Source organism: Cyclopterus lumpus, chromosome 8 (assembly GCF_009769545.1).
Source record: "Cyclopterus lumpus isolate fCycLum1 chromosome 8, fCycLum1.pri, whole genome shotgun sequence".
In the NCBI taxonomy this organism is placed as follows: domain Eukaryota; kingdom Metazoa; phylum Chordata; class Actinopteri; order Perciformes; family Cyclopteridae; genus Cyclopterus; species Cyclopterus lumpus.
Window position 1 is genome coordinate 11,691,578 of NC_046973.1, and position 22,606 is coordinate 11,714,183.

Below are 22,606 nucleotides of genomic sequence, written 5' to 3' on the forward strand. Positions count from 1 at the left end.
ACTACCCCAACCACAGGCTTCCCTTCACAAACACTGGGCCCCCTTTTAATTAATGTACAGCTGATACTCCTTGCATTTCTGAGGTAGCCATAGGATTGTTTTTCCTTTCAAAAAAGAGGTTGGAACCCATGTTTCTCTGCTGGTGGTTTTAATGTGACTTTTCTTTCAAAATAAAAAAGTAATAGAAAGGAACAAACAAGAAAGCAACAACAAACAAATCACAACAGCAACACAATCAGCGGATGAGGAGGAGGGGGGAGTTGTCAGTGTTGTCTGTAAGTTGAGGGTATGGGGTGGGGGGGAGGGGGGCAGAACAACAGAGACAAACATGGCTGTCAGTTTCACCGTTTATTCATCAACACCTGAAACGTGGTACAAAGCAATTGGGTTCTGTCTGTTGGGGACTGTCCTTTCATTCCTCTCGCCACAGTGGTGTATAAAAATACAAAAGTCATCTGTGTGTTTCTGTAAACTCCAGAGAGGCCTGGTATGGCTGGATGAAGAGGGGAAGTCAATTTTTTTACACTTTACAGAAGCATATATTATTTTCTTGTTGCCAGTGAAACAAAATGTCTTCTCTACAGGATCCTTGGTGTTGGTGATGGTAAAAAAAAACAAAAAAAAAACCAAGTCAGAAATGAAGAAAAAAAAAGTAGTGGTCCCAAACGCGACGATGCAGATTCCGCCGCATCGCCGGCATCTTGTTGAAGTGCAGGTTTTAGGCAAAGTGGACCATCAGAACAATGGCATCAGGAGCGAGGGGTCAGATTTTTCAGAAAAAATGGCATTAGAGAAATGTTTTGGTGGGCTTTTTTTTGAGAGAGATGACTGCTAGAAAAAAATGAAAAAAACACACACACAACAACAATTTCAAGTCCAGATTTCTCTTTTTACAAGAAACAGACGGGTCCAACTTCAAGGCCAAACTCTTGGTCTGGAGCACCAACGTCCATAGGAGCGATATCAATGATGGGCAGGCGAGATGTTTTCGATGTCTTGTAGTCGATGACTGTCTTGCCCCATGTACCGGTGTGTGACTGCAGGGAGAGAAGAAGAAAGGGGAGTTAGGGTCAACATTCAAATTGGCAGCTGCATGGTTAACACTGGACATAAAAAAATAATTCTGCCTGAATTTTTCAAATCCCATGAACAGCAAGACTAGATACAGTAGCGAGCATGCATGTTTGAAGTAGGGTCTTTGCTATCTGACTCAAAACTAGTGTATACCATTTCAAGCTTGCTGAACCTACTTCGTCATTCCAAACTTTAAAGGTTTAGCATTTGAAACTCACACAGCTGTCAGTGGAATTACATGAAAGTGTCAAGTTAAGTTTTTCTCACCGTGCATCCATCTTCCAGGACACTGTAGGTGAAGCGGCTGTTGCCCTCGGCTCTGATCTCGATCTCGTTGGAGCCCTGGAGGAGCAGGGCCTTCTTGAGGTTGCCGACGGTGGCGTCCATGTAGGCGACACTGTTCTTGCAGTGGTAGGTGATGTTCTGGGTTGCCTCAGTGGACATGAGACGCAGGAAGGTCAGCTGGATGTTGACATCCTCTGGTTTAGAGCCCTCGCTGCCATACTCGAACTGTATAGGAAAGGGGGAGATGTTAATGACTGAGGGATAAGAAGTGGAGAGATAGAAGTTGACCTAAGAGCAGGCAGGTAGGGATGGGTTTGGAGTGAAGAAGTACTCTGTTTGGTTGGTTCAGCATATTTACCTGGAAGCCATCAGTCATAGCCTCTCCGAACCAGACGTGCTTCTTCTCCTTGATGTTCTTGCTCATGTACCAGTTCTTGTTGGCGACCTCGGGCTGAGTTGGGGTTACGCAGGTCTCTCCGGTCTCCATGTTGCAGTAGACCTTGATGGCGTCAAGAGTGCAGCCCTGGTCAGGGTCGATCCAGTACTGGCCTGGAGAACAAGCAGTCAGGAGAGGAAAAGTTCAGAAAAATCCAGTATACTAGTTTAGATTCTCCAATCCTCCTCTACACTTGGATTGACTGTTGGGTGAAAACTCACCGCTCTTCCATTCAGGGTGGCACATCTTGAGGTCGCGGCAGGTTCTGGCAGGGTTCTTGCGGGTTCCGTCAGGGCTGCGGATCTGCTCGATCTGCTGGCTCAGGCTCTTCAGGGTGCCATCCACCTCTAGGTCGCGGTCACGGAGAACATTAGCGTCATCAGCGCGGAACATGCGGAAGGGATCGGGGGCCTTCTCCTGAGGCTGGGAAATGAAGCCGAGGTCAAATCCGCCACCAGGGGCACCTGGTGCTCCGGCAGGTCCAGTAAGACCTGGAGGACCCTGCGAGAAAAGAAGGGCAAGAGGAGGAAGATTAAGAAGTTGGTTATTTCAGTGCTCGTAGAGGCTTTGTGGTGCTCCTAGCAAACCACAACCTCTTTTTTTCCCTCAGTTAAAAGATACAAAGTAGATGGACAGAGTGGATGGATAGTTAGACAGCTAGACTTACAGCAGGTCCCATCTCTCCAGAACGTCCACGAGGTCCAGGAGGTCCAGTGGGTCCAGGCAGGCCAGTCATACCGTCCTTACCACTAGATCCAGCAGATCCAGAAGGTCCCTGTAAACAGCATGAAGGGAAAGTCAATGTCAAAGTCCCTCCAAACACTGAGAGATAAACTAAATATTAAAATGCAAAACACCTGAAACTACTTCAAGCACTTAAAGATTGTGTGGTGTGTTAACTCACCCTAGGTCCAGCGGGTCCAGCAGAACCAGAGGGTCCTTGCTCTCCATTAGATCCCTAATGGGTTTAGAACAAAAACAGTGGTTGGAATTAAAGTGTGTATGTTGTTTATGTAATATATGTGTAGATGTGAGTGTAAAGTGACATACAGCTGGTCCAGGAGATCCCTGCATGCCAGTGAATCCTCTGTGTCCCTTCATGCCTCTCTCTCCAGCCTCTCCACTCTCTCCCTTGTCTCCACGAAGTCCAGGAGCTCCCTGTTAGGGGGAAACATTTGGATGAAGAGCATTGTTTAGCCTTCATTTGAATGCCGTTCCAGCTAATTTATTGTTTGTTTTTATCAATGGCGCTAATGTTGTTACTTACCCCAGGGCCACGAGGTCCAGCAGGGCCAGCAGAGCCAGCGGCGCCACTAGGTCCCTGAAGCATACAAAAACAGTTTGATGTAAAGGATGGTTGCAGCAAAACACAATCTATGCTCTCACTTACGGTAGCTCTAATATTATTTTCATGATAGCACAATGACTAAACTGAGTTGTGTCACTCACAGTCTCTCCACGGTCACCGTTCTTTCCAGCGGGTCCAACGGGTCCGGGGGCACCAGAGGGTCCAGGGGCACCAGAGGCTCCAGATGGGCCGCTCTCACCACGGTCTCCCTAAAACGCAAACACAAAATAATGTTATTTCACCAGCATTAATTTTAATCTTATATATTGCCTTACAAGCTGCTATGGTGAAAAAGGCACAGATAGAACCAAATATATCTTAACCAAATAACTGTTCACCCTGACCATGGGTGGAATATGAGACAAGTAGTTGTTACGTGTAGTTTTGTGATTGTATTTTTATTAATTTTGTATCTCTTTGTTGTAGTCCTATTTCTCTTTGTATCCATGTGTGTCTCTTTGTGGTTATTTTGCAGATGTTTTTCATCTCTTTATAGTAGTTTTGGTGTTTGTAGTTATGTTTCTTTGTGGTCATTTTCAGTCTCGTCCTGTCGTTGACATTTTGTAGCTGAAGGTCAGGGGGGCCTCACCGTGGGCCCCAGGGGCTGTGCCCAGTAAGCCCGTTTAGTAATTCATCTGGTGTTGGTGATTTAGCAATGATGTAATTTGAACTCACCTTGGGTCCAGCAGGTCCATCGCGACCAGATGATCCCTCATTTCCGGGGCTTCCCTAAAACACAAACACAAAGCAGGTTAACTGATTAGAAAACACAGACACCAATATACAAAAGTCAGACAAATAGTTAGTGTAAAGTTGCAATTGTTTCTTCATACCTCACGTCCAGCCTCACCAGGGGCTCCACCCAGTCCGGGGGGGTCCCATGGGTCCAGGAGGTCCGCGCTCACCACCGGGGCCAGAAGATCCAGCCTTTCCAACCTCTCCCTGCGGGTGACACGGGTAAAGTCAGTCCAGTCTTAACAACCACAGTTACTTTTCTAATAGATTCAATTTGTTTAATGTTGCAGGTTTTAATGCAGTAGGCCAGCAAGGTGCTGTTAATTGAGGATTGATTTTAGAAAATCTGCTATTGTTGCAGCCAGGTGAATGAAGCGTTTTCATGAGTTTAATGGTATTTCTAAGTCATCCTCGATGATTTTTTTTTCAATGTCACATCATTTAGAAGTGGTTTTCGATCACTTAATATTTCTGGATTTGGAGTGTTGTTATATTCTAAACATCATATTGGCTTGCATAACACTATTATTCTGGTTCCATTCTGGTTGGGTGCAGTTGGTTGTTTTGTAGAGTAGAGTTTGTAGAGTAATAACAGGAACTTACGGAAGGTCCGGACATGCCAGGGAAACCTCTCTCTCCTCTCTGTCCAGGCAGACCAACAATACCACGCTGTCCAGCAATACCTGAAGGCCCAGGAATACCAGGAGATCCCTGCATAGGTGGAGAGAGAATGACAAAGTGAAAGAGGTTATAGATATTATACATCAAGGTGTAGGGACAGCAACGGACATCTGAAATAATGTCTGTGTGTTGTCAGTGAAAATGTTGAAACTTTATTAATTCAATACTACGACATAAAGAGGATAATTTAGTTTGAATCAAATCGCGCTGTTTTTTCTTGGCAAGCAATCATTTGGTTCTGTGATAGATTGAGATGAAAGGGGCTCCAGTTTCTTTTGATAGTTAACTATAACTTACGGAAGGTCCCTCGTTACCAGCACCACCCTTCTCTCCAGCAGGTCCTGGGGGTCCAGCAGCACCCATCTCACCAGAGCGTCCAGCAGGTCCAGTCTCACCACGGTTTCCTTTGAGTCCCTCTTTGCCAGCTGGTCCAGAGGGTCCGGGAGGTCCAGAGTTGCCCTATGGGGAAGGAAGCAACATTGCTGAAAACCATCGAAGACGTTGGGCCCTGCCACAGGAACAATAGGTGCTGATAACATTAGAGGAAGACTTACAGAGGGGCCGGGAGGTCCAACTCTGCCAGCAGCACCAGGGAAGCCAGTTGCACCCTAGGGACAGACAGAGGGCAATTAGCTGACTGTTGCTGGAAAAATGGCTGTATCACATTCATACAATCAATATAAAAATAGTGATGAATAATAAACAATTCATGCAATACAAGTATTACACCTGTAAGAAAACATGTTTTGACAGTGGATTTGCTCCATAATTCTCTCTCTGCCATGGTCATGGGAACGGTGACCTCTGACCATTACACTACTACTTATGATGCTCCTGATCTAAGATCTGAAGATGAAGTCAGCATAAATGTAAACATATTAAGAGTGGTGACTCACAGCAGGTCCTGCGGCTCCGCGGACTCCCTTAGGGCCACTGTTTCCATTGGGACCCTGGAAGGACACAACAAATTATCATTCAACATGAGAGAACCAGTACCAGGCAATGTAGCCTCAACTTTTTATGTTCACTCTGAATCATGGGATTTTCGTGAAGGTGGTGTGAATGTTTACAAACCTGAGGTCCAGGGGCACCAGTGGGTCCAGCAACGCCGGGTTGACCAGCATCTCCCTTAGCACCATTATCTCCAGACTCTCCCTTAGCACCAGGCTGTCCATCAGCACCCTGTGGTGGAATGATGGTGGATGGGGAGAGAGGCTCAGTAAATTCTGTGTTGAAACTTCAAGCTAAAGAAAAACAGTCAGTCAGAGGAGCCAGAACATCCATGAAGAATGACTTACAGGAGGTCCAGCGAATCCAGCAGGTCCAGGTGGTCCAGACTCTCCACGCTCACCCTGAAGAAGAAGAGTCAGTCAGTGACTACAAGATTCAAGCAGCATCCTCTCCTGCTCTTGAGAAGAACAGATGGACAGGTACTTACAGGGCCTCCGCGAGCTCCAGCAGCTCCGATAGGTCCAGCGGCGCCAGACTCTCCCTTATCTCCAGTGGAACCAGCGGACCCGGGAAGTCCAATTGGTCCAGTCAAACCACGGGGGCCATCCTTACCAGGAGCTCCATCACCACCCTTGCCTCCTTGGTCACCCTTGGTTATTGGATGGAGAGGGGGAGTGAGGAATATGTAAACTGGAAAGCTACTGTGGATGGTGTTGCCTCTCATAAGTGACTAGTCCTATATACTGGGAATATTGGGAGTACTAGGAATATTGTTGTGGCGACTCACTCTGTCTCCCCTCAGTCCTGGAAGGCCAGCAGCTCCACGCTCACCAGGCATTCCCTGCAGGCCAGGAGGACCCTGGGCTCCGGAAGAACCGGGGGCTCCAGAATCTCCCTGGGGAAGAGGAGGAAAGGGTAGAAAAAAACAGGAGTGTTACTCAACAAATCAATGAGAACTCCACAGGCAATCAAGTTTCTTTTCTTTCACATCTCCCAAGCTTTACCTTAGCCCCTTCATTTCCAGCAGATCCGACGGATCCACGGGCACCAGCAGGTCCAACGGCACCAGATGCACCGCGCTCACCGGGGAATCCTCTGTCACCCTGAGGGGAAGGGGTGTCAAAGAGTTAGGGAATTTGAAGAGGAACCCCAAGAGCGGTCAAAGAAGTCTTGAGTCATCTATGATTAGTCCTACCCCATCAGCACAAGGCTGTTATTAGCTAGAGTTAGCCTGTTAGCGTTAACATCAATGTTCATTCAAATTACACAAAGAACACATAGCTTTGTTTGTAGTTTGGTTTGTAACAATTTATTTATTTAAACATTAATCATTAATGTATGCTGTTAGGAGCAGACTGCTGATTGATTGGGAACATGACAAAAATATTAAGTGACTTACTCTATTTCCAGCAGGTCCAGATACTCCAGCCTCACCAGGCACACCCTAGATAGAAAGAGAGGTAATTCATATGTTAATTCACAGTAAGAAAGTATCAAGTTGACCAGGTATTAAAATCAACCATATCTCCGTCAGTACCTGCTCTCCGGGCTTGCCACTCTCACCAACGGCACCCTGGGGTCCTGGGAGACCCTGGAATCCGAGAGGTCCGCCAGGTCCTTGTTCTCCTCTCTCACCAGAAGGACCCTGAGGTTGAGCAGGAGAAGGATGGTTAGAGATAACATAATATGGCCAGGAGGAAAGCACAGTGTGGGTACCACTTGTCAGTAGTTTTAAAGTGTAGTTTGTAGTGAGAGACCATCCAGCTTTTGAGGTGGGTGTCAATGTGGGCATGTGTGTGTGTTTTACGTACAGCAGGTCCAGCGGGGCCTTGAGCACCAACATCACCGTCCTTTCCAGGGGCACCCTGAGTAGAGAGATAGTAGGCTTTCAGAAACACAGGGTCAGAAAACAGTAAAGTACAGTGGATTCAAAGGGAAGCAAAGTGTAGACAACTTACAAGTGGGCCAGTGGGTCCCATTACTCCTCTCTCGCCAGACTTTCCACCCTCACCCTACAGACAGGAGTAGAAGAGCACTATTAGCAAGGATGCCTACTTCCCAGCAGTCTACTGACTTAAAGAGTCAGAAACAAATGATCCACGATACTTTTGAGTTGTCAATTGACCCATTACTCACAGCAGCTCCCTTGGGTCCGGGGAATCCCATGACTCCAGGCTGGCCTCTAGCTCCAACAACGCCAGGGGGTCCGGGGCGGCCATCTTGTCCAGTGGCTCCCTGTTGAGGAGGATTAATGAAGGATACATTTAATTAAACACAACATGTCAGTGTTGTGATGAGATAAAGATCAAATGTATTGTCCTGAGCGTGAACTTACAGCAGGTCCCAGCTTGCCATCAGGTCCAGGGCTGCCAGGGCTACCAGTCATACCCTACGAACAAAGGTCAGAGGTCAGAGGACCACCTGTGCAGTGAATAAATTATGTTGCTGGCAATTATGTGACGTGTAGATAGTAGGGAATCTCACCTTAGCTCCGGGCAAACCAGGCTCCCCAGTGCGGCCAGACTCACCGGTTGAACCTTTAGGTCCAAGAGCACCGGGGGCACCGCGCTCGCCATTGGCACCCTATGACGGGGGAGAAAGAGAGAGAACAGAGGTAGAAAGGCAAATATTAGTTAAATCAAATCTGATCCAAGGTATCTCTATGATTGTGAATAGAGGGACATATCAATAGTGTGTTTTTCAGTTTTTTACTCACTTTGGCTCCAGCGGGGCCATCAGATCCAGGGAAACCACGACCACCAGGGGCACCCTGTAGAGAGAATCACACACATGTTGCTTAGCTGAATGACCAACACTGTAGGCACTGTATCTAGACAGGAATGGCAAAGTACTATAATCTTAATATGCCCTGGCCTTTCCCATGAAGTAAGTCCATGTCAACAATATATTAGTTAAATGATAATAGTCTCAAAATGTCAGGTTTTCTTTACTGTGAGGTATGATGCATTGTGGGCCAGATCATGAAGGTTTCAATTTCGGTTTATTTTGTATAGCCCAATATCACAAATTACAAATTTGCCTCAGAGGGCTTTACAGGTTCAGGGACGCAATTGTTGTTAAGGTGGCAGCTATGTTCGCATCCTGTGCGCAATACATGTCAAATATTGTGAAAGTAATAATGTTTCCAAATATCTGAAAATTATGCTGTTCCTGCATTTACAGTTCATCTTTTTGGCCTGCAGGGGGCACTAGAGGGAGTATTTAGATGGTCCTGTTATACTGAAAGGGCGTCTGTATCATTTGTGGCCTACACTATATATACTTGTATTATATGGGTAGATCATATTACAACCTTTTCGCTTATTATTATATTCATAACATTCATAAGATATTCATATTTGCACTGACCAGCTACGCACTTTTTCTTTTTTTAAACTAAGAAAACACCCCCAGAGGGCAACTTATTCACTTTCCTTACCAGTTACACTTAATATTAAAGAATATCACAGTATACAGTATTTAATAGTGAAAAGTGAGATGCTTACTCGCTCTCCAGGAGCTCCACGGCCTCCTGCAACACCAGGCTCTCCTCTGCTTCCTCTCTTGCCTTCCTCACCAGATGGTCCTGGGGCTCCTGGAACTCCTGCAACACCCTGGAGAACACACACAAATGGCATAAGAGACGTGTGTATTATGGAGCTATGCTCCGCTCTGACTGTGGTAAACTTCAACTTACACCCTCTCCCTTGGCACCAGACTCTCCCTTGGCTCCTGGGGCACCGACATCACCCTAGGGGAAACAAGCAAATAAGCAAACATAAACAAACGATACCAATTCAACAAAAGACATCAGTCGTCAAAATCAAACAAACAAACAAGCAATAACTGAGATTGATATCAACAACAGATAAATAAGAATAAGAAGAAATAGACGTCAACTCACAAAACTAAATTAAAAGAATGTTTACTTGTGATTCAGCAGTTTTACTTTTACTTCAGTATATTTGGAAGGATTTACTATTTCTAATCGTGCCCATTAGAGGCGACAGATACTAGACAGAAAATACTATTTTCGGCGTTGGTTAGTATTCTCTGAGAAAGCTTTACTCACAGTGTTACCCTTGGCTCCGGATGCACCGCCAGCACCCTGAGGTCCTGGGGGTCCTCGTGGTCCGGGGAAACCAGGAGCTCCGGCAACTCCGGCAGCACCCTGCAGGGGCGGAAGCACACAACAGCAACACGGTCACATCACACCGCCCCCTATGCGACTATGAAGCAACACCTTTTTGAGCCGGGAAGGCTCATGAGGTAAATGTGATGAGAGAGATACTCACAGGGGTACCCTTAACTCCGGCAGCTCCATCAGTTCCAGAGTTTCCCTGAGAGGAGAAAGAAGAGAAGAGATTTTTATTGACCAGAAGATTAGGAAAGATGCAAATGCCATTATATCATCAATCAGGTGATCTTATCTACATTACATTACATTACATGTCATTTAGCTGACGCTTTTATCCAAAGCGACTTACAATAAGTGCATTAAACCGTGAGTCCAAACTCAGAACAACAAGAATCAAGCAAGTACAATTTCTTCAATAAAGTCACACTACAAAGTACTATCCGTAAGTGCCATTTAAGTGCTACTAAAGTGCTATCGGTAAGGGACATTTAGACATCTAGAACCTGAACAGTCCGTCATAAAGGGGTTACTGTACTTACAGTGGCTCCTGCGGGGCCAGCAGGTCCAGGGTTACCGGCCTCGCCACGGGATCCAGCGGGTCCTTCGGATCCACGTGTACCCTGAGGTCCAGCTTCACCCTGGATAAAGGGGGAAACAAAGAGCAGTCCAATCAATCAGTGTCCAAAGCAAAATTGAAGCTGCGATTTCATCAAGATGGAAGACTCGTAGAGGGATAAAAAGTACCATTATGATGGAACAAAAAGGCAAAATATGTTGGTACTCAAATATGAAGTGGAAGAACAGGGGTTGTATTTACACCGTGTTAAGAGTTGTAGTAATAATACTTTAAAAAATCTTTTTGTACTGTTTTACCATGCTGAATTTATTCAGTGCCATATTTATTTTTACTTCACTTAATGTGGTGCATATTAGTCTCCATTTTTTGTCTGGTTAATCATTTCTAAAACACATTTAAATGCAAAGTTACTACATAAATGCAGCTTGATTAATTGATTGATTGATTGATTCCAATAGGCTCCTGGAACCAATCTCTGTACACAGTAACTAAAACCAATCTCCATACTGTGTACTGTAATACTACTGTATTACAGTATACAGTATTATAATATATATATATATATATATATATATATATAACAATGTAATACTACTAAGAAATATAAGCTAACAAACACAAAGTAAATGTTTTCGGGTGGAATATTCATTACTAATACTTGTGAGCTACTGTAGGCCAATAGAATAATTATCAGATCACTTTTCGGACGCAACTACAAACCCTCAAGATGCTTAGACTTAGTATGTAGTATGAATAGGGACATGGAACAGAATTTCTGTACAGCTTGGACAACCTTGTATGACCCCCACCCTGTGTACCCCTGTTCAAAGATCACATCAAAGTTCACATATGTTACGGGACGAAAGCAACTTTCTAGTGACTGCTGCAAGCTCTGTTAAGAAGAGAAAAGTAGAGGAAATAAGATACGTCTGGTGTTGTTTTGGATGGTGAAGCCGTGAAAGATTAAGGAAGACGATTTTTGCTGTGGACCATAATGGTCGTCGTTGTACCTTGGATCCAGGGCCACCGGGGAAACCGGGAGGTCCAGCGGGGCCAGAGGGACCCTGGGAGGAAAAAACAAGATAAACATGTTCAGACAAATGTAGCAGATGCATCGGGCCATCACAGCCAATGCATAATTTTTTTTTATTTTTGCTTAATTTTTTTCTTCTTCTTCCTATCTGATAATCCCCCTGGGGTTTTAAACAACTAGCGGCACTGGAACACACACATGGTTGTTCTGTAAAATGAAAGACTCACGGGAGGTCCGGCAGAACCAGCAGCACCATCGTTACCACGAGCTCCCTGCGGCACACAGACAAACATGATTGATTAGATGATCTGTTCATTGAGCGACTGGCTGGTCGATTAAAGTATGTGTAAGCGAGTGTGTGGGTGTTTGGACTCACAGCAGCTCCAGAAGCTCCATTGCGACCTCTCTCGCCGGGCAGACCACGAGGTCCCTGAAACAGAGACGCACTGAGTCAGTCAGCTATCCAAAATGCAAGATGGCATACATGGATGGGGATGATTGTTTTACTCACCATGGCACCAGGAGTTCCATTCTCACCGGAGGCTCCAGACTCTCCCTAAAACATGCATAAACACACAGGCAGGTGAGGGATGAGAATGATAAAAACTGAAGCATGGTTTGTAAATATTAACGCAACTAGCCAATATGGCTACTGCTAGCCAATAATGAGCCAATATGGCTGTTACCGCTAATTGTAACATTACTGTGACCACAACTACAAACTTACTGGGTACGTGGAGTTGGCAGGTCTAAAGAAAAGGTTGCATTATGGGACATATAGGTTTTAGCCAATTTTATAGGCTAAACGTTTGGATATCTTAGCTTTCGTACGTATCTTCCATTCCTTTTAAAAAACCATCTCTTCTGAATATCACTGGAGGACAACATTAACAGGATACTATGGCGAGTACTTCCACTACATGTTCTAGTACTGCGACTACTATTCCCATTGCTTTTACAACTCTGTTACAACTACTACTTCTATCACTACTGCCATCGTTTGTGCTGTCAAAATATGCATTATTATACACTGAGGAGAGAGGTATCAACGAGGGGCAGTCACCTTGGGGCCAGAGGGGCCACTGTCTCCCTTAGCCACCATCCAGTCCCACTGAATCCCTACAGAGATGGAGAGACATAGCAACAGATTAGGTCCACAGTTATAGAAGATGCCATAATGTTTATGTGTTGACGGGTTTGTCGCGAGTTCTGACTCACTCTGTGTCCCTTGATGCCGGGCAGACCAGGGGTTCCTGGGAAACCACGAGCTCCCTGAGGGAAAGAAAAGACATTTTAATTGATCGATCTACCACGGCCATGTTTTCTTTTTCACTATGAATAGGAATTACACCGCCACGGCGATTTACCTGTGGGCCGGAAGGTCCACGCTCACCACCACGACCAGGTTTGCCAGACTCGCCCTGAGAGAAAGAGTAAAGCGGACACATTGAGTAAGTCAACCATTTTTAACTTTAAGCTTGGAGCTTGGAGATGGTGCATATGAACAGATCCAGTCGACTTACATCTTCTCCGTTCTTTCCAGAGGGGCCGGCGGGGCCACGGGGACCCAAGGCACCCTGCAGAGAAAGACACACACCGAGGTGAGAATGACCACAGGCTACCGAGACGCAATGCATGCATGTATCTGTTTCAATATGTTCCTAATACTCACAGAGGCTCCGGCCTCTCCAGGCTCACCAGGTGGGCCGGTGAATCCCTGAGGTCCCTGCAGGTGGAGATACAGATCAAACACCATCACTACTACACTTATACCGCCGACGTTGTACAAATTCAATGACAACAATCTCTATTAGGCGTAAATCCAACCGAGTTATTGTAAAGATGTGCAGATTGGTGTGTGTTTCAGTGGTGGGTATCTTTGTTTCATGATTGCTGTCATCTAACTTGTTTGGGAACAGTAGCAGAATTTTAAATGCAGTTGTCAAGAGACTAACTAAACGCTCTCCTTGTATGGCAGGTTACTCCTGGCTAGCTTCAACTACGCTCACAGATTTACTGTGGTGAAACTCCAAAGCTTCAAGCTAACCAACTAGCTTAAAGGTTTGAATGATCCTTCCTGGTGCTGACAAATTGTAATGTTAGTGAGAAGGAGGTGCTGTGAAAAGTGTTGTGAACTGTAAATCAACCTGTTTTGTTCTTAACCGCTAAAATAATAATCAGATTAGAAAATATTTAACGATGTTTGGACTTATTGTAGTTTTCATTTGGAAATTAACTCCAGCGAAGGGAAAGGAGTGTGATAAGAGTTTGGTGCTGGCTTTGCGCCTACTGGGCACCAAGGAGAGGGTAGGGATGTCATAGGTGATGTCATGATATATGATGGGGCATGTGCCATCTCCTCCTCTATCTTCCCAGCTTGAACTATAAAACATTTTGCTTGGGAGAAGAAGTAAGCGGCGTACTTACGCTTGATCCGGGAGATCCAGGGGGTCCGCGGGGTCCCATTGGGCCCTGTCAATCATCAAACAGAGGCTAGGTCAGATACTGCATTTCCATGATTGATGGTGAAATGATTTTGTGTGTGTGTGTGTGTTTGTTTCACCATTGGTCCAGGAACAGGCATGGAAGGAGATTTATCATCGTAGCCACCAGACATCTGAGGGGAGAAGTTCTGGAAAAAACGACAAACAGAGCTATAAATATTCCTGGGAATTAACATTCACACAGAAGCAACCATAAGCAAAACATATCAGATTCAAAATCAGTGCAGTTTGGTCTGCCCAAACCAGTTTCTGGCAAATGTATAAGTGTCTAACTCAGTTGCCTGATTCCTACTTTGCAATATCAGGTCCCATCATTTTTGTGTTAACAAACAGTTTGGTCCCCTTCCCTTCTCTGCCAGCCAGAGCCATCTCCTGACCTTTAACCTCATCAATCTTACTGTTGCTGATGTAGAATTTGTTGAGCTCAAGGAAGTCTCAAGGATGCTACTTCTGTTATCTGACCACAGAAGCTACTTAAAAAGTCCAGTATGAGGTGAGGTTCATCAAGGCTACTGTTGGTGTTAGCTTAGCTTGGTTATTTAAAATGGACGTTTGTTGTTGATATATTGTGTCAGTTGGTATGCCAATTTAGGGTGGGAGTCAATAGTAAACTGAATCATAGCATGCTTATTAATTCAATTCCAATACTTTAAAAAATATTTGTGGTAAATAAGTGGTAAATTTTATACAAGCATGCTAAATTAGACTGTGATGGTGTGTCAGATTACTTTAACATGGTGAATTAGCTTGTGAGTCAATGATAAATCATAGAGAAAAATGCTAATTTAGGATAGAAGTCAATGGTAAAGTGAATGCAAAGTTAGATTGTGATACTATCAACAATACACATTAGCATGGTAAATTAGAATCGGATGTCATGTCAGCCTAGTGAATTAGCATGGGAGGCAATAAAACAAATACTACATAGGTATCCAAAACAGCCTGGGAATGTTAGCTCATATTCTAAAATGAAAGTCAATGGAAATGTAAGTTTATACTAAAGACTAATGAGAGTCAGTGAGCATGTTAGTTTAGTATAATAAATTAGGATGGAAGTTGATGCTTAGCTGAATCATAGCATGCTAAATTTCATTGTAAGGCATGTTAGCTTTGCATGCTCAGATGTAATATAAGAAGTCTACGGGCATTGTTGATAAACTTGTTCATAATTATTATAGGAGGCTAAATGTGTTCACTCTACAATAAACTAATCAACTAATGGATCTGACAAGCATCCGGGAGGTCTCTGCTTCCTTTTTCTTGAGAATCTACCCTAATTAACTTCTGACCTTCTGACCCTAGACTGAAAGCCAAACTTCAAGTCGGAGGCAACATTGTTAAGCCAAAACTGACACGTCAATAACAAGCTTGAGTTTTAGCTGTGACGGTGGAGTTCAGTTTCCCAGTTCCCACCCTCCCAGAAGCTGAGTGCACAGCCACCATATTGGTTTATACTGGTCCATTTGGGAATCCATTTGATAACAGAAGCACTGAGGTGGTATAGGCATGCAATCCAACAAACTACAAGAACCAATAGAGATTATGGGTAGGGGGATATGAGGGCTGGGTAGCTGAAAAGAGCAACACTGAATTGGGACTAACTTGTTTTGATTACCACCACAGAGGAAGTTGCAGCTAGTGACATCAGCTAGTTTATATGATACAATATGACACCTGTCTTTTGCGACTTTTGTTTTCAGCCGTGGTCGGTTTAGAACTGGTCAATTTGGACCCCGAAGGATTCAAACACAAAAATTTTAAAATAAAAATCTACAACTTACTCACACCGAGGCCGGGGGGTCCAGGGGGGCCGGGAGGTCCGGGATAACCGGGCTGGCCGGGGTTACCATCGTTTCCAGCGGGACCAGCATTACCCTGCAGATTGGAAGATGAGAGAAAGAAAGAAAGAAGGGGTCAGGCTCTAGAGTCAGAATAAAGGGTCGCCTGGATGCTAAACGCAGCCAGAGACAAAAGGGAGGAAAACATCAACTGTTTGATTCTGTTCAACCCCCAATCACATGACTGCCTGTACTCTTATTACATTATCAGATCGGATCCTTGGGTTTTATCTTTAGTTTCCTATGTGTGTCCTGGCAGGCTCACTTGCTCCTTGTAGTGGTGAACTCAGCATTAAACCTGGAGGAGGTGCAGTTCACTCCCCTGGGAGACTGACCATGTGATCAACCAGGAATGGACTGGCGGTCACGTGACAAGCAGGATACAGAAAGTGGGTAAGACCTGCCATTGACACTTTTATAGGGAACTATACATTCTGTTCAACAAACCTCCACATATATTAACCCTAATGACTTCTACATATTAAATAATACCATAAATACATTATAATACGCATTACTGAAAACTCAGAAATAGATAAGAATATGATATTATATTGTAATAACAAATTATTATTTGCTGTAGGTGACCTAAACCAAAACAAAGATGTTGACAATACAAACAGAAATTAAAAAATGTAAATAGTTTTCCCATCAATTTAGATAAAAGTGGCAGCACCACTGCAAAAGCAATCCCAAACGCAGCTTTATTATTATTTTTGCAATATAATACATTTTGTGGATATTAAATTTGAGTTTTCTCTATGAAAAGTCTGAATATTTTAACGTACTTAAATAAAATCAGACTTTCTCGCAGTTTCTCACTTTCCTTCATCCAAGCAAAGTTTGAATTTCCCCCTCGCTCTGCGTGCCTGAACTGGACCTCTGCATGTTTTCTGTCACTGATCTTTTCCCTGCTCTCAGTCAATGATGAACCCTGCTAAAGCACACTACTTCCCTTTAATCTACTGTAATGGTTTCTAGAAACAAGATACTTTGACATAATTCAGAGGTGAATGGGGCAAAGTAAAAGCAGTGCAGTTTAAGGATGTATATGTGCCTTTTACTTTAGTATTGCTATTTTCAGGGGCTTTTAAATTATTCTGTGTATCTGATGCCGGTAGTTACTTTGCAGGCAAAATGTTTAAATGCAATATCCATCTCTAAATATGAAGCTATTTGTCAATCAGACCTGATGCCATTTCTGTTTCACTTCGAACTCTTCTCTACTATGATGTAAGTAAGCTTTTTGAATTCTGGACCGAGCTAAAGGATCCGGTTTCTACATGTGACATGAAATGAAAACTGAGTCAGTACAGCAGCTCCAACTCCATCATAAACACACAAGAGTGTCAGGCAGTGAACGCACCACGTGGTGACCAGAAATCAAAATAATTGATAAGCTTGTGAACCTACCCTCTCTCCCTTGGGTCCACGTTCTCCCTTGGGTCCCTGTGAGAAAAGAACAATTTTAAAAAGTGTGATTAAACTGAATTATGTAACTGATATATTTGAATATGATTCACATGATTATATATGTATCTGATTTAATCAATAAGTGATGTAACACAGCTAACGATCAACTAACTGTGTCTACTATGGGCCAATTAACAACATCTAAAGAAGAATTATCTTCAACTTGATATATGTCCTAATTCTCACTCAATCAATGATCAATATTACAATCAATAGGTATATTAAACTGAAGTATTTATTTTTCACTGAAATATAGTGTTTGTGTGATGATATTGATGATGAAACATATATTATTCATAATTTAGAGCGATCATTAAATGGTTGGTGATCAATGCAATAATCAATATTTACCTCAACCTGAGGCTCCTGGAAGCCTGCAGAGAGAGGAGACAGATTATGAAAATGTGATTATGAAACAAAACACAAGCAAAAGTAGAAGGGGCAGATGTATAGCCAGAGAGGGGAATGTGCACTGGTGCTGGATTAGAATGAATGTGTGTGTGTGTGTATTTGTACAGCTATCTTTGTGAGGACAGTGATCTTTGTGAGGACCACTTTTGTGTGTTCTTGTTCACCTATCTTTGTGAGGACCAATTTGAGTTTTAGACCTTCAGAGGGAGGATATTTGAGTACAGTTCTCACTTTGGGATGGAAATGCCTGTTGAGGGTTCAGGTTGGAATTAGGTTAGAGTGTCCTCACAAAGATTGAGGTAGAAGGTTGTGCGTATGTGTGTGTGTGTGTATGTTTGGAGTTCATGGGCGTTATTTTGGAGCCAAAGGTGAAAGAAGTGAGGTAAGGTCAGACTAGAAGTGTTTTCAATTTGGATTTGACCCTTTTCTGAGGAAAAAAAGGGAACAAGGAATACAAACTCAAGGAAATTAAATAGACAGTCGAATCAAGACAGAATTCCGGAGAACATAAAACTCATGTAAAGAAAGACAGAGGTGAGGGGACACAGTACCGTCGTCGGGGCAGATGGGGCAGCACTCGTCGTGGGGGATGATGGGGTTGGGGCAGTCAGTTGTGTCCTCGCAGATGACCTCATCGCACATCACCGTGCCGCTGTCGCACACACAGATCTGGCATGGCTCAGGCTTCCACACATCCCGGTCTGCAAACACTTGTCCGTCCAAGGTGCAACTTCCGCCCGTGCCTAATGGGGGGCGACAGAGAGCGAGCCAGGTGAGACATTTTTTTTTGCATTAAAATACCACAATGTTCTTTTCAACAACTTATAGTGGTGTTTGAACACATTATATTATTTTTTAAATACCCATACCCATCTTAAACAATATTAAGAATGTATAGTTTGTGTATATAACAGTTGTGCTTTACTCAGGACCATATTGTTGTTCAGTGTAGCACTCTGAGTATTAAAAGGAAAGTTTTTAAGAAGTTCACATTCAGAAAAATCATTTAAAAGAATTGATACATTTACACAAACGTCACAAAGGAAATAATTTAGACAGTTACATGGAAACATCCAGTGGGAGAACTGAGTGTTCTGAAAGGTTTGGACGGGAACAGCTAGCCTCCGAATGGCATCAGAGAGAGAGAGGATCGAATGAGGTGACCGAGAGGGCGCCGGTGTGCTTTACGCGGACGCAAGTTGCATCGGCAAAAAGAGGCAGTGGACCAAACGTGTCTCAGAGTGATATCATTTCCCTTTAACAACAATCGGAACAGAGATCGCTCCCCCTGCTCTGACTCAAAGTCACATTTTCCGACCTCTAGCTGCATCGCCGCCGCTGTGGCATTTTCTCAGCAAAACTAAACCCAAATGGGGGGCTCCCTTTTGAGGCTTTTAAGTGTCCCACAGCATGCCAAAGTGCTGAGCTCAGAAAGGAAAAGCAATGGAGACTTTGCTGCAGACTTTGGCAGCAGCTGGTGGAAACTCGTCCTGCATGTGTTTGCAATTAGAGGAAACAAAGAACAAAAAAAAAAGAGTGGAAAGAAGAAGAGGAGGAGGAGAGGAGGAAAAAGAAAAAAAAGTAGGCGGTGTGGAGAGGACGTGGCGGCCAGATGTGTCCACAAGTGTTGGAGTGAAGCCTCTGGGTGGCGCTGTGAGACTGCTCACGGGGGTCAAACAGCATCTACGTCAGACAGACAGGCAGCTGAATCCTTTCCAGAAGACTGGAACATCTGGAAAAATAGAATTTCAGCTCCATGGCTTTTGGTTTTCCAGAGCTGATTTTCTTTGTCTTCTTCAAGGGGGGGGGGGGGGGGGGGGGGGAGGTTTGTGTCTCAATAGAGGCACTTGGTTCACCCCGCTTCACTGACCCCCAACTCTCTTTTGGAATGGACATCTGAGCTTTTGTAAAATCTCACAAAAGGGCAAGATTGCTTGGGCTGTGAAGGTCAAATGTTTCCGGTGGCCCAACTCTCTCCCTTTGCGAATCTCTCACTCGATCACCTGGCCAACTCGACACTTGGCTCCAGGCAGTGACTTACTCTGCCACATCGACCAAAGCCTGAGGAAAGCTCTACCCTCACTACCTCACTGGAAGCAAAATGGGGGGGGGGTTCTTCCAAAGAAAAAAAAAAGAAGCATTTTGTATCCCCTCTCCAGCCTTACATCCACAACCGTAGAGTTTACCAGCTTTTCATGCCGGGGTCGACCTTCGGCAGGCAGAGGGGTTAAGGATGTCAAATTGATAAAATACCACAAGAGACATTCTGGCTGACAAGTCCAAAAGAAAGCAGATGCTTTCCTGAAAATAAATATTTTGTGTGTGTGTGTGTGTGTGTGGGGGGGGGGGGGGGTCCTAAAAATTGGAGAAAGCCTCGCCTGGAGGAAAAGCCTGGTAAACCTGCACCAACTCGCTCTGCATCATGCACGGGGTGGGGGGGGTGGGGTAGAGAGACAGAGACAAACACAAGGAGAGAGGGAGAGAGAGAGAGAGAGAGGGGCCTTCTTGAGATGCCCAATGCATTACGTATGCCCTGTACTGTTTAGACTGCAAGCTGCAGAAGCTCCTCCATCTATCCATCTTATCTTTCTAGTGCAAACAAAAGGTGCAGCACGCATCAAAGTTCCTACTTATACTTCAAACATTTTGTTCCCTCTCTTCTCGTCCCACCCACGAAGAGAGAAAATCCACTTTCAAAAACCAGTAGAAAAAGAAAAAAAGGAGGAGGTTGAGAAGCTCCAGCAAACAGTGATGAGACTTACGGTCGTCTTCGCCCTGCGCCCTGACCAAGAGCACTGCTGCGCCGAGCAGCAGCGCGAGCCGCAAATCCACAAAGCTGAACATGTCTAGATGCCACCAGACATGTAGACTCTTTGAGGTGAGTGAGGAAAAAATAAATGCTGGGGGATGTTTTCTCTTGCTGTTACACTCCCTGTTTTTGGGGCAGGGTCCGCTCGTCTGTTCACAGTCCTCCTGACCCCAGCCGAAAACTCCCTACTGCCTACACTCACTTTCCGCCGGGGCTTTTATATGGGAGCCTCAAGAACTGGGAGGTGCCGGGGGGGGGGCCTGGACGAACTGGGGACGCACCCTCATTACCCCGCCACTGCTGCACGTTTAGGGAAGACAAGAATGGACCCCTCCTTCAAAGAAAGAAAGAAAAAACAGTAGAAAAGAGAAAAGCAGAAGAAGAAAAAATACAGCAGGTCCCTCCTTCTGTAATTCCACAGCAGAAGGGTTGGAGTTGGGATCAGAGGAGGAAGGGGGGGCCGAGCAAGCATGGAAATCTGATCCTGAAGAGCATTGGAGGGTTCGGAGGAGGATCTCCTCCTCCAGCAGACACGGGTTTAGTCCAGGTTTTTATTTCTGGTTCTGGTCCACTTCCTGATTCTTTTTTTGTGCCTATGGAGTCTGGCTTCAGCTTAAGGTGTCGCTCTCGAAGACAATGTCCCAGAACATTAAAGATTTTGAGTTTTTGAGTGTTGTAGTTTTGTTTGGAGTGCGTTTCCTTCATTTGCAGGTTTAGCTCAGTGTGTCGTTGGGTTTTCTGTTGCTAACTCAGTGTAGAAGTTTGACCTCAGGTTTGGAAAGCCTCACTGTTTGCCTTGTTCACACAACTTTAGGTTAATCTGTTTCATGTCTGGGGTCTTCACCCATGCTGAAACTCGAGTTTCAGTTTTTAAAATGTCTTCTCTCTTAGTCCACATTGACAGAAGTTGTACTTTCTAGGAGTTAGAAAGAAGTAAGCATTTACCACGCAAAGGAGAGGCCATCAAGTTGCATTATGGGAATTATAGGCCCCAGCATTTTTGGAGCTCTATTCATACTAAGGGACTGAATGTCAGGATATGTCGGCCTTTGCTGCTTTAGTTTAAACCATTCTTTCAAAAGAAGAGTGGCAACTTCCAACTTCATTAAAGTGCCAAGTACCAACTTTCTACAGTGCGCCTTTAATTTGCATCTGATTGTCAAATGGCTGCCACAGGCCTTTCACTCAATGACTCCCACAACTTGTTGAATGTCAGTGTGTGTTTCATGGGTTTGACTCTCAGACAGCGAGTGTCTGAGAGAGTCCTGTATCCACTCACATTTCAATACTAGCATGCAAGCTAAAGCCCACATCACTTCTTCATCCTCCTACATTACTACCCACAATGCAACTAGGCTGTTCGGTTGTAGATTCGGTAGTGTTATGCAAGCAGCGGCTAATGCGCCCTCAAGATTATTGGTGCCTCAAAGTTGACCATGCACCTATGCTGTTATGTTGGAAGTATTTCAGTTGGCTTACTTTGAGTATGGTATAGTGATGTGTGCAAAGGTTCAAAACGCTTCCTCCTGAGATCCAGAACCAACAGAATTATCCCCCCTATTGAGATAGATTTCATGGAAATGTATAGAAATAAGAACGTTAGGGTGCTGCACGTTTGTCTCCACGTAATCACATAGATTAATAGACGGATGGACGGACAGACAAATAAATACCTCAGCGAATGAAGCAGGAGACTGTTAAAAAAAACAACCCATAGTGGACCAGATGTTTGCATTTTTTAAGCGAGCGGCTGCAGTTGGTCAAAACTGTCTGTTTTGAAATACCTGCACAATTGCGGGGTTTGCAGACATTATGGTTGTTATTGGCTCCAAATAATAAAAGCCCTATTTTAGCGTCTGTTCCCCCCCCCACAGTCCAAATAAAGGATTTACATGGGCGATCCCCCCCCCCCCCGCAGAAGGCTGTGTGCAGCGCCGGCCGGGCTGCAGGTGAGCTGTAATTAAGCCGAAAGCAGACATTATGGAGCAGAAAGAGCTGCAGGGAGACGCAGCTTTCTGCCATCTGATCCAGCAGCAGCAGACACGTTGCAGTCTGAAGCTGGCCAAGAAAGCCTCTAATTCACTCCTCCTCTCTTTCGCTCTCTCTTACATTCACGCACACACACACACACACACGCACTTGCAGATACCTTCACATTATCCATGTGTCTGCCTGTTCCTTTTTTTGTTTTTTTTTTACAGTGAAGAGGGTGGAATGCTATCTTTATTTCAGGAAGAAAGCGAGGCAGAGAAAGAAGAAGAATCAAGGGAGGAAAGTGCCACCTCATCATTTCCTGATCGGCTCTCCAGTTCT

At 44.5% G+C, this 22,606-nt stretch overlaps 1 protein-coding gene across 1 annotated transcript; it reads right to left on the bottom strand.

Moving 5' to 3' along the window:
• Nucleotides 1–333: 333 nt before the first annotated feature.
• On the bottom strand, nucleotides 334–20,469 carry col1a1a (collagen, type I, alpha 1a). Its single transcript, XM_034539886.1, is given in 51 exon segments — nucleotides 334–1,037; nucleotides 1,342–1,584; nucleotides 1,718–1,908; nucleotides 2,017–2,296; nucleotides 2,463–2,570; nucleotides 2,700–2,753; nucleotides 2,846–2,953; nucleotides 3,063–3,116; nucleotides 3,245–3,352; nucleotides 3,819–3,872; nucleotides 3,977–4,018; nucleotides 4,020–4,085; nucleotides 4,482–4,589; nucleotides 4,857–5,018; nucleotides 5,114–5,167; nucleotides 5,456–5,509; nucleotides 5,634–5,741; nucleotides 5,858–5,911; nucleotides 5,998–6,159; nucleotides 6,298–6,405; nucleotides 6,515–6,613; nucleotides 6,910–6,954; nucleotides 7,048–7,155; nucleotides 7,322–7,375; nucleotides 7,469–7,522; nucleotides 7,647–7,745; nucleotides 7,846–7,899; nucleotides 7,995–8,093; nucleotides 8,227–8,280; nucleotides 9,017–9,124; nucleotides 9,208–9,261; nucleotides 9,583–9,681; nucleotides 9,806–9,850; nucleotides 10,188–10,286; nucleotides 11,236–11,289; nucleotides 11,486–11,530; nucleotides 11,635–11,688; nucleotides 11,770–11,814; nucleotides 12,322–12,354; nucleotides 12,357–12,377; nucleotides 12,477–12,530; nucleotides 12,626–12,679; nucleotides 12,782–12,835; nucleotides 12,931–12,984; nucleotides 13,686–13,730; nucleotides 13,822–13,890; nucleotides 15,548–15,637; nucleotides 17,014–17,049; nucleotides 17,425–17,447; nucleotides 18,036–18,227; nucleotides 20,247–20,469. Coding segments are annotated over 51 exon segments (4,341 nt in total). The 5' UTR covers nucleotides 20,329–20,469; the 3' UTR covers nucleotides 334–890.
• Nucleotides 20,470–22,606: the final 2,137 nt, after the last annotated feature.